At 47.7% G+C, this 12,107-nt stretch overlaps 1 protein-coding gene across 1 annotated transcript in view; it reads right to left on the reverse strand.

Annotated features, from left to right (window-relative positions):
* The window catches only part of LOC144505212 (semaphorin-4B-like), a 132,843-nt gene that overhangs the window by 97,616 nt on the left and 23,120 nt on the right, over nt 1–12,107 (reverse strand). The window contains exon 2 of the mRNA XM_078231196.1: nt 6,982–7,139. Coding sequence (XP_078087322.1) covers nt 6,982–7,139 — 158 coding nt within the window. The remainder of the gene's footprint in view (nt 1–6,981; nt 7,140–12,107) is intronic.

A 12,107-nucleotide genomic window follows, 5' to 3' on the forward strand; every position in this document is an offset into this window, starting at 1 on the left:
ACGGAGTGTAGGGTAACGAAGTTTGCAGACGACACAAAGATAAGTGGAAAAGTGAATCGTGTGGAGGACGGAGAAGATCTGCAGAGAGATTTGGACAGGCTGAGTGAGTGGGCGAGGATATGGCAAATGGAGTATAACGTTGAGAAATGCGAGGTTATACACTTTGGAGGAAATAATAACAAATGGGATTACTATCTCAATGGAAACAAATTAAAACATGCTACCGTGCAAAGGGACCTGGGGGTCCTTGTGCATGAGACGCAAAAGCCCAGTCTGCAGGTACAACAGGTGATCAAGAAGGCAAATGGGATGTTGGCCTATATTGCGAAGGGGATAGAATATAAAAGCAGGGATGTCTTGATGCACCTGTACAGGGCATTGGTGAGGCCGCAGCTGGAATACTGTGTGCAGTATTGGTCCCCTTATATGAGGAAGGATATATTGGCATTGGAGGGAGTGCAGAGAAGGTTCACCAGGTTGATACCGGAGATGAGGGGTTTGGATTATGAGGAGAGGCTGAGGAGATTGGGTTTGTACTCGTTGGAGTTTAGAAGGATGAGGGGGGATCTTATGGAGACTTATAAGATAATGCGGGGGCTGGATAGGGTGGAGGCGGAGAGATTCTTTCCACTTAGTAAGGAAGTTAAAACTAGAGGACACAGCCTCAAAATAAAGGGGGGTCGGTTTAAGACAGAGTTGAGGAGGAACTTCTTCTCCCAGAGGGTGGTGAATCTCTGGAATTCTCTGCCCACTGAGGTGGTGGAGGCTACCTCGCTGAATATGTTTAAAGCGCGGATGGATGGATTCCTGATCGGTAAGGGAATTAAGGGTTATGGGGATCAGGCGGGTAAGTGGTACTGATCCACGTCAGATCAGCCATGATCTTATTGAATGGCGGGGCAGGCTCGAGGGGCTAGATGGCCTACTCCTGCTCCTATTTCTTATGTTCTTATGTTCTTATGTTCTTAACTCTTGATTCCCTTACCAATCAAAAATCTATCTGTATCAGCCTTAAATATACACAAGCCCTGGAAATCTACTGCCTCGCCCGCCACGGAATCAGAACGGGCGAGGGCGGATAACGGAAATGTCTGTTGACCTTGGGCAGGAATTACCGGTCTCACTTGAGCGAGGCCATAAAGTCCCGCACAAGAGCTCTGCCCCCATGACTCTCTGGAGTTCCAAAGACGAAGATACGAACATAGGACTTAGGAGCAAGAGTAGGTCATTTGACTCTGCTATTTGATAAGATCATAGATGATCTGATTGTGGTCTCAACTCCATTTTCCTGTCTAACCCCCATAACCTTTGACTTCATTATCTATAAAAAACTATCTAACTCAGCCTTGAATAAATTCAATGACCCAACCTTCACTGCCTTCTGGGATAGAGAATTCCACATATTGTGAGAGAAAAAAATCCTAACTTTCTTAAAAGGAACCATCTTTTATTCTTAAACTCTGCCCTTTAGTTCTAGTCTCCCACACAAGAAGAAATATCCTTCTGTAATCCACGTATCAAGTCCCTAATCTTATGTTTTTCAATAACATCGCCTCTCATTCTTCCAAACTTCAATGGATACAGGCACAACCTTTCAATCTTTTTTTTAAGATAAGTCCTTCTTCCCAAGAATGAGTCGAGTAAACCTTCTCTGAACTATTTCTAAAATAATACATTCTTCTTCAAGTTGTTCTTTTCAGAACAAAACTCTACACATTATCCCAGATGTGGTCTCACTAAGGTCCTGTATAGCTGCAGTAAAACTTCCGTACTTTTGCATCCATTTGCCATATAATAAATAATAACATAACATTTGTTCTTCTCATCACTTGCTGAATCTGCATGCTAACTTTTTATGATTCCTGTGTCAGGACATCCAGATCCCTCCGTACCACCAAGTTCTGCAGTCTTTCTCCATTTAAATAATACAAAACTTTCCTACTTATTCCCCCAAAGAGGACATTTTTCCACATTATACTCCATCTGCCAATGTTTTTGCCCACTTACTCAACCTGTCTATGTCCCTTTGCAGACCCTCTATCTCTTCTTGGCAATTTACTTTCCTGCTCATCTTGGTGGCATCAGCAAATCTAGCTACCGTACATTCAGCCTTTTCATCCAAGACATTGATGTAGATTGTAAATAGTTGAGGACCCAACACTGATCTTGATGTTATTCCTCCAGTTACAGTTTGGGAAGTTATTTAAATCTTCTACAATGAAGACAGAAAGAAAATGCTGTTCAACACCTCTGCCATTTCCTTGTTTTCCATCATTAATTGCCCAGACTCATAGAGGACCAAGACTAGCTTTAGTTACTATTTTCCTATTTAAATATTTGTAAAATAAACTCTTACTATCTGTTTTTAGATTAATTGCTAGCTTTCACTCATACTCTACTTTCTTCCTCTTATTTTTGTCATTCTTTACTTCTTAGTGTTTCTTTCACTTTTGATGCAATCTTTAACTTCCATATTTAGCCACAAATGATGCATCCTTCTCAGTGACACTTCCCTTCTCATTGAGATAAATCCTTGCTGAGCATTATTAACCATCTCCTCAAAAGTCTGCCACTGCATTTCTAATTTTCTACCTTTTAATCTAGTTTCCCGGTTTACTTTAGCCAGCTATACCTTCATTCCCTATAGTTACCTTTATTTAAGTATAAAACATTAGCCTTGTCTCCTTCAAACTGAATGTGAAATTCCTTCATATTTTGTTGTCTGTCACTCAGTAGATTCTTTCCCTTGAGGTCATTGGTTAATCCTGTCACATTGCATATCGTGGTGTTCTCAGCCGAGGGCTCAACTTTTGCCCCACTACCAAAATAGACCCCATCAGTCTCGCAGCGGACACAGAGGAATTCATCAGGCGAATGAGGCTGCGGGAGTTCTTCCACAAACCCCAAGAGGCCAACAGCGAACACAATGAGACAGCTAATGAACCGGAACAGCAGACAGAGAGATCCGCAGTGCAACCGAAGAGGAAAGAGTCGAATTGGACTCTTCCGGAAGGCCGCTGCCCTCGACTTGACATGTATGCCCAAGCCATCAGGAGGTGCGTCAACACCAAATTCATCAGCCGCTCTCACAAGACAGCACCGAACATCACCCAAGCACAACGCAACGCCATCCACGCTCTCAAGACCAACCGCAACATTGTCATCAAACCAGCAGACAAAGGAGGGGCCATCGTCATACTGAACAGAACGGATTACTGCAAAGAAGTGTACCGACAACTCAACAACGAGGAACACTACAGACAGTTACCCACAGATCCGACCAAAGAACACACCCGTCAACTCAACACTCTGATCAAAACCTTTGATCCGGACCTTCAAAACACCCTCCGTGCTCTCATCCCACGTACTCCACGCGTTGGAGATCTCTACTGCCTCCCAAAAATACACAAGGCAAACACACCCGGCCGTCCCATCGTTTCAGGCAATGGAATCCTGTGAGAGAACCTCTCTGGCTATGTCGAGGGCATCTTGAAACCCATTGTACAAAGAACCCCCAGCTTTTGTCGCGACATTACGGACTTCCTACAGAAACTCAGCGCACATGGAGCAGTTGAACCAGGAGCACTCCTCGTCACAATGGATGCCTCGGCATTCTACACCAGCATCCCCCACGATGATGGCATTGCTGCAACGGCCTCAGTACTCAATGCCGTCAACTGCCAGTTTCCAGATGCAATTTTACAACTCATCCGCTTCATCCTGGACCACAATGTCTTCACCTTCAACAACCAGTTCTTCATCCAGACACACGGAACAGCAATGGGGACCAAATTCGCACCTCAATATGCCAACATCTTCATGCACAGGTTCGAACAAGACTTCTTCACTGCACAGGACCTTCAACCGATGCTATACACTAGATACATCGATGATATTTTCTTCCTTTGGACTCATGGTGAACAATCACTGAAACAACTATATGATGACATCAACAAGTTCCATCCCACCATCAGACTCACCATGGACTACTCTCCGGAATCGGTTGCATTCTTGGACACACGCATCTCCATTAAGGACGGTCACCTCAGCACCTCACTGTACCGCAAGCCCACGGATAACCTCACGATGCTCCACTTCTCCAGCTTCCACCCTAAACACGTTAAAGAAGCCATCCCCTACGGACAAGCCCTCCGAATACACAGGATCTGCTCGGAGGAGGAGGATCGCAACAGACACCTCCAGACGCTGAAAGATGCCCTCATAAGAACAGGATATAACGCTCGACTCATCGATCAACAGTTCTGACATGCCACAGCGAAAAACCGCACCGACCTCCTCAGAAGACAAACACGGGACATGGTGGACAGAGTACCCTTCGTCGTCCAGTACTTCCCCGGAGCGGAGAAGCTACGGCATCTCCTCCAGAGCCTTCAACATGACATTGATGAAGACGAACATCCCACCAAGGTCATCCCCACACCCCCATTTCTTGCCTTCAAACAACCTCAAACAGACCATTGTCCGCAGCAAACTACCCAGCCTTCAGGAGAGCAGTGACCACGACACCACACAACCCTGCCACAGCAACCTCTGCAAGACGTGCCGGATCATCGACACAGATGCCATCATTTCACGTGAGAACACCATCTACCAGGTACACGGTACCTACTCTTGCAACTCGGCCAACGTTGTCTACCTGATATGCTGCAGGAAAGGATGTCCCAAGGCATGGTACATTGGGGAAACCATGCAGACGATATGACAATGGATGAATGAACACCGCTCGACAATCACCAGGCAAGACTGTTCTCTTCCTGTTGGGGAGCACTTCAGCAGTCACGGGCATTCAGCCTTGGATCTTCAGGTAAGCGTTCTCCAAGGCGGCCTTCACGACACACGACAGCGCAGAGTCGCTGAGCAGAAACTGATAGCCAAGTTCTGCATACATGAGGACGGCCCCTAAGCCGGGATGTTGGATTTATGTCACATTATCACTAACCCCCATAGCTTGCCCCCTGGACTTGCAGAATCTCACTAGCTGTTCTGTCTGGAGACAATACACATCTCTTTAACCTTTGTTGAATGCTCCTTCCACCCACATTATCTGTACCTTTAAGACCTGGCTGGCTGTAGGGATTCGCATTCTAATAAGTATTCTGTAACTTGATTTCTGTGTCTGTGCACTGTTTGAGAGCACATTTCCACTCCATCTGACGAAGGAGCAGCGCTCCGAAAGCTTACGGTATTTGCTACCAAATAAACCTGTTGGACTTTAACCTGGTGTTGTGAGACTTCTTACATTGCATATCACCAGATCTAACGCCTGCTCCCTGGTTGGCTCTAGAACGCACTGCTCTAAGAAATTGTCCTGATTACACACTATGAACTCATTTTCCTGGCTACATTTGCCAATCTGATTCTCCCATTCTATATGTAGATTAAAGTCACACATTATTACAATATCTCTCTTGCATGCCCCATTTATTTATTCTTGTCCTAAAGTGTAACTGCCATTAGGAGGTCTAGACCTCTTATCTTTCCTGTTTCTTATCTTTACCCTAACTAATTCGATATCATGTGCGTTCAAGCTAAGGTAATCTCTCACTACTGTACCAATGTAGTTGATTAATAGAACCACCCCACCAGCTATTCCTAGCTTCCTGTCTCTTCAAAATGTCAAATGCCCTTTAATATTAAGGTCCCAGCCTTGGTCACCCTGCAGCCATGTTGTTGTAATGACTGCCAGATCATACATATTTATTTTTATCTGTGCAAACAACTCATCCATTTTGACACAAATGCTGGACGCATTCAAATATGGAGGACAATAAAGCATAATGAGGCAGATTAATAAGGGCCAAGTGGGACTTCCATCCCTCAGTGGGGTGGAAGTTCCACCCACTGGAGCTGTTAGCCAATCCAACTGGCTGGCAGTCCCATTAGTTCCTGCAACGCCACAAAGTACAATCTCTGGCCTTATCTGCGGATACGCTCTTCAGTCTGAACATTCTATCCATTCCTGCCACACTCTGCTACGCCCTTCTATTACCTCATTGTTTCCCTTTCATTTACCACATTCCCGCTCCCCTGATTCCTTAAGCCCTCTCCACTTCCCCGGCTACACAACTCACCAGAACACTGCTCCCAGTACGGTTCAGGTGAAGACCGTCCCAACAGCACAGCTTCCACTTTCCCCAGTCTTTGAATCATGCATTCATCTCCCTAATCTTACTTAGCCTGCTCAAATGTACTCTCGGTTCAGCGAATGATCCAGAGATTATTACCTTGCAGCTTCTGTTTTCACATTTAACCGCTGATGAAAGTTAACCCCCAACTCCACCATACAAAATGACCAATCCTTCCTTGGGACTTCATGGTGACATGCCAGTGAGTAACCACTGGCAAATAAGTGAAAAAATGGATCTGGTGAGATTTTTCCCACACAGTCTTTAGTGCTCAATAAAGGACTAATTGGTAGAAGCCGGGGGCTTTCTTTGTTCTTTCATGGGATGTTGCATCGCTGGCAAGGCCAGCATTTGTTGCCCATCCCTAACTGCCTTTGAATGAGTGGCTTGCGAGGTGATTTCAGATTACTGTGGGTCTGAAGTCACATCTGGGCCAAGTCAGATAAGGGTGGCAGATTTACTTCCCTAAAGGGTATTAGTGAACTAATAGATTTTTTTACAGCAATCAATGATAACTTCATGGTCTCCATTATTGAGGCTAGCTTTATATTCCAGATTTATCAATCAAATTCAAATTCCATCAGCTGCCATGGCTGGCTTGGAACTCCGTGCCCTCAAACCATTGGCCTGGATCTCAGGATTACCGGCCAAGTGATATGTCTCTTAAATCTCTCCCAAGGCTTAGCTGGAGAACAAATTGATGGATTCAAGTGAAAATTACAAATACATCAGTCAAGCTAATTTACTGACCCCACAATTGACTGAAATTTCGACAAGTGTGGAATCCCTTCCATTCCAACAGATACAAGATGATCAAGATCTACAGCTTACTCACCACTGCCTTAACTTCTTGGGTGACTGTGGTGAGGCTAAGAGCAAACACGTTGCCTCTGGCTCCCACATACAACGTGTTCTCCCTACTTCCCAGCAGGAATGTCCTGTAATCAGATACGTGCTCCTTGGAGAAGCGTTCGATTATGGGCGCATGGAGGTCTGCAGTACAAAGAAAAAAGGTCTTGAGAATAATTCCTTTCCTGTACAACCTGTTTAATTAAAAGTATCAAGAGATGTCGCTGGTGTATCTGTGTAAAAAGATTGAAAATCTCTAAAATGTGAAATTATGAACAATTTGATAATAGTCCTGAATTGAATACAATAAAAGAAGTTTAGACAAAAACACGCACATACTATATCCACATTACCCATTTAAAAACAAACACTTCTTAAAATTTTATTTATTCGTGTCACAAGTAGGCTTACATTAACACTGCAATGAAATTACTGTGGAAATCCCCTAGTCGCCACACTCCGGCACCTGTTTGGGTACACTGAGGGAGAGTTTAGCATGCCCAATGCACCTAACCAGCATGTCATTCGGACTGTGGGAGGAAACCAGAGCACCCAGGGGAAACCCATGCAGACACAGGAAGAATGTGCAGACTTCGCACAGACAGTGACATAAGTTGGGAATCGAACTTGGGTCCCTGGCGCTGTGAGGCAGCAGTGCTAACCCCTGTGCCACCGTGCCGCATTTCTTCTGTGCTACACTAGGTGAAGGAACATGTGAATGTCTGTAATTACAGTAGGTACATTGTCCATGTGTAACTATATGCATGCACTTCCCATAGTACACACAGAAAGTATATGCCTTATAACTAACTAGATTAAAAATAGTGGTCATAGAATCCCTACAGTGCAGAAGGAGGCCAATTGGGCCTATCGAGTCTGCACCAACCACAATCCCACCCAGGCTCTACTCCCGTAATCCTACACATTTACCCTGCTAATCCCCTGACACTCGGGTCAATTTAGCATGGCCAATCCACCTAACCCGCACATCTTTGGACTGTGGGAGGAAACCGGAGCAGCTGAAGGAAACTCACGCAGACACGGAGAATGTGCAAACTACACACTCAGTCACCCGAGGCTGGAATTTAATCCAGGTCCCTGGTGCTGTGAGGCAGCAGTGCTAACCACTGTACCACTGTGCTGCCCATGTCAATGGAGTGGGAAGGTGGGCTCATACTAGCTGTGAACTTCAATGTCTTGGGCTGTTTGTGGGACCAGAACATGATGAGTTAAAACAGCTTTCGACTTTGCTGAACAGGGATGCTTTGTGAAGCAGGCCAAAGGCAACAATGAAAAATTGATGGAATGTGTGAATGTCATTTATTCATTTCTTGAGGGTTTGGAGAAGATTGTGTTCTGGTCAGAGTCAATGACACATACTTACTTTCCACTCAAGACTTAGGTCACGAGAAATGATAGTGAAAACCACTTAACTAACAAATTATTTATTGAGGACGCTGGTGCATTGAATACAGTAAACATTTAGACACATATTGGGGGAGATTCTCCAGGCAGCCCGTTGTGCTGGTCTAGCAACAGGCCACAAGACATCAGCGAAGGCCGCGTAGCGGGCTCCCCGCTGGGCGCCACGGCCTCCGCACGTCTCTGGCTCCAAGATTTTTGGAGTAATCAGCTCCACGCTGATTTCCAGTATGGAGCTGATTTATATATTGAAATCCCTACTTCCAATTCGTTAGTGGGCCCGGGACTGAAGTGTCCAGGCCTGCGACCTTCTACCACCTCCCCCCCTCTCCCCCCCCAGGAGTGCTTCCCTCCATCAGGGCTTACAACAGCTCCCCACTAAAGGGGAGCAGGCAGCTGACCCCACTGGAGGGAACAGAGGCCAGTGAGGCCCCTCCCAGGAAGTCAGGGGTAAGGGGGTTGCCCCCTGGCCGGGTGGGGAAGACATCGGGGCTTGCCCGGAGAGGTCCAGGAGGCCAGCGATCGGGGGGTAAGGGGGGTCGGAGGGGCAGCGATGCGGGATTGTGGGGCTGGCCAGTGGTCAGGAGGCCTGCAGTGTGAGGCCACTGTGCACGCGCCGATCTCTGCTCTGGCAGATCGGCACATGCGCTGCCGGCCTCTCCAGTGGGCCCACTGATTTTCACAGTGAATCCCACTAGGGCACTCTGTAGTGTTCAAAGTGTGGGAGATTCATTCTGAAAATCATGCTAACAAAATGAGTGGGAGTTATTCCAGTTTTCACTCGAATTCGGCACTTAGAATCTTTTTGGGAGAACGCCCCCTTTACGTCTTGATGGTCTGATAATATCTTTTTCTGGTCATTGTGTTTAGGGTTGCCTCCGGGTGCTCCAGGTTCCTCCCATGGTGCAAAGATGTACAGGTTGGATGGGTTGGCCATGCTAAATTGCCCCTTAGTGTCCAAAGATGTGTAGGTGAGGGGGATTAGCCAAGATAAATGCACTGGATTACTGGGATAGAGTGGGAAGGTGGGCCTGGGTGGGATGCCCTTTTGGAATTGGTGCAGACTCGATGGGCCGAATGGCCTCCTTTTGTACTGTAGGGATTCTATGGTATGAAGTGATTATATAACTTAAGTGGACATGTACCAACAGTAGTAGCATCATTGTAAGAGGTTGAAATGGACTAAGTACATTGATGTCTTCAGGTTCATCTGTTGTAATTTTTGCGTGTATTTTGATGTGTTGTGATTTCGTGTTGGTTGGTAGCGTGAAATGCTGAATTGTATCAGAGTTTTGAGTAAATCACTGTGTGGTAAACCACTGTTAAGCTTATTGCCTGTGTGTGTGTGTGTGACATGCCTGGGCATGCCCCTGCCGGCCCTGCCTGAGACTCCTCCCCCCCCGGTCCAGGTATAAAGGTGGCTGCTCCCCACCCCCCTGCCTCAGTCTCTGGACCAGTTCATCGGCATGGGTGTGCTCCAAGTCTTTTGCGAATAAAAGTCTATTTGTTCTTGCATACAAACTAGTCTTTGCTTGATTGATAGTGCATCAATTTTATTCGCAAAAAGTTTTGGGATGGAGCAGATACTAAAACCCGATAGATTAGAATTGGATCCTGAAGCCGTAGGAGCCTCTAACAGCTTCGATCACTGGCTGCGATGTTTCGAAACTTTCCTCACCGCCTCCGCCTACGTCGTCCGGACCGACACCGGGTAAGCGATCAAGTATTCTTGATGATTAGAGACGCTGAAACTTACAAGGATGCAATCGAACTTTTAAAAGGCCAGTACAACAAACAGTCTAATGTAATCTACGCCAGACATCTTCTGGCTACTCGCAGACAACAGCCAGGAGAATCGGGCGACCAATTCCTGCGTGCATTGCGAGCACTTGGCAGGGCCTGCAACTGCAAGGCCGTAACAGCCGCCCAAAACACTGAGGACTTAATCAGAGATGCCTATGTCACGGGTATCAGGTCAAACTATATCCGACAACGACTGCTGGAACAGGGTGGGTTGGATCTACAAAAGACTGAAGCGCTTGCCGACCCATTAGAGGTGGCCTTTCGTAATCTCGAGGCCTACACCCCGACCACGGGGGCGCATCGTGGATGCCGCAGTTGCCGCCACCTCTGTACTCGGGAGGGCCACAGGCTTATGCCACGCCACGTCCCAGCAATGACCCGACCGCTGCGGCAGTCTCTGGAGGCCCGAAGTGCTACTTCTGCGGCCTGGGGAAGCACCCCCGACAATGCTGCCCAGCGAAGGATGCGATCTGCTCCGGGTGTGGGAAGAAGGGCCATTACGCGAAGGTATGCAGGGCGAAATCAACCTCCAAACCCAGTAGTGCCGCGTGCGACCCGCAGGGGCCGCCATCTTGGATGCCTTCAGCCGCGTGTCAGCCGTGCGGGCCGCCATCTTGAACACCTTCGGCCGCGTGTGAGCTGTGTGGGCCGCCATCTTGGATGCTGTCAGCCGCGTCGCAAAATCCAACGGTGGCTTTGGTTACGCTGGACCAATCCAGGCCTCACCAACTCGCCAGGTCCATGATGGACATCGAGGTAAACGGTCGCACTACAAACTGTTTATTTGACTGTGGGAGTACGGAGAACTTTATTCACCCTAACGCAGTGTGTCGCTACGCCCTTTCAGTACTGCCAGTGAAGCAAACGATCTCCATGGCTTCAAAGTCCCACTCGGTGGACGTCCTTGGGTACTGCGTGGCGACCCTGACGGTACGGGGCACAGTGTACAAAAACTTCAGGCTCCTCGTGCTGCCACAACTCTGCGCTGCCGTACTCCTGGGGCTAGATTTTCTGTGTCACCTTAAGAGTGTTACCATGGAGTATAATGGGCCTTTTCCCCCGCTCTCTGTTTGCAATCAGCAGTTCTTAGATTGCCGACCGCGCACCACCTGCAGCCTCTCGACCCTTAAAGTCGCCCCTCCCCCACTGTTTGAAAATCTCACCCCCGACTGCAAGCCCATCGCCACCAAGAGCAGACGGTACAGTGCTGGAGACAGAGTTTTTATCAGTTCCGAAGTACAACGGCTCCTAGGGGAGGGGATCATCGAGACCAGTACCAGCCCCTGGAGAGCCCAAGTAGTAGTTGTTAAGACTGGGGAGAAACATCGCATGGTCATTGACTACAATCAGACCATTAACCGCTACACGCAGCTGGACGCGTACCCCCTTCCCCGCATATCTGACATGGTTAATCAGATTGCGCAATATCGGGTGTTCTCCACCATTGACTTAAAATCTGCATACCACCAGCTCCCTATCCGCCCGGAAGACCGCCAATATGCAAGGGCGGCACGGTAGCACAGTGGTTAGCACTGCTGCTTCACAGCTCCAGGGACCTGGGTTCGATTCCCGGCTTGGGTCACTGTCTGTGTGGAGTTTGCACATTCTCCTCGTGTCTGCGTGGGTTTCCTCCGGGTGCTCCGGTTTCCTCCCACAGTCCAAAGATGTGCGGGTTAGGTTGATTGGCCATGCTAAAATTGCCCTTAGTGTCCTGGGATGCGTAGGTTAGAGGGGTTAGTGGGTAAATATGTAGGGATATGGGGGTAGGGCCTGGGTGGGATTGTGGTCGGTGCAGACTCGATGGGCCGAATGGCCTCTTTCTGTGCTGTAGGGATTCTTCTAAGAAATATACTGCCTTCGAGGCGGATGGCCGCCTCTATCACTTCC

The sequence above is a fragment of the Mustelus asterias genome, chromosome 16, assembly GCF_964213995.1.
Source record: "Mustelus asterias chromosome 16, sMusAst1.hap1.1, whole genome shotgun sequence".
NCBI classification, from domain to species: domain Eukaryota; kingdom Metazoa; phylum Chordata; class Chondrichthyes; order Carcharhiniformes; family Triakidae; genus Mustelus; species Mustelus asterias.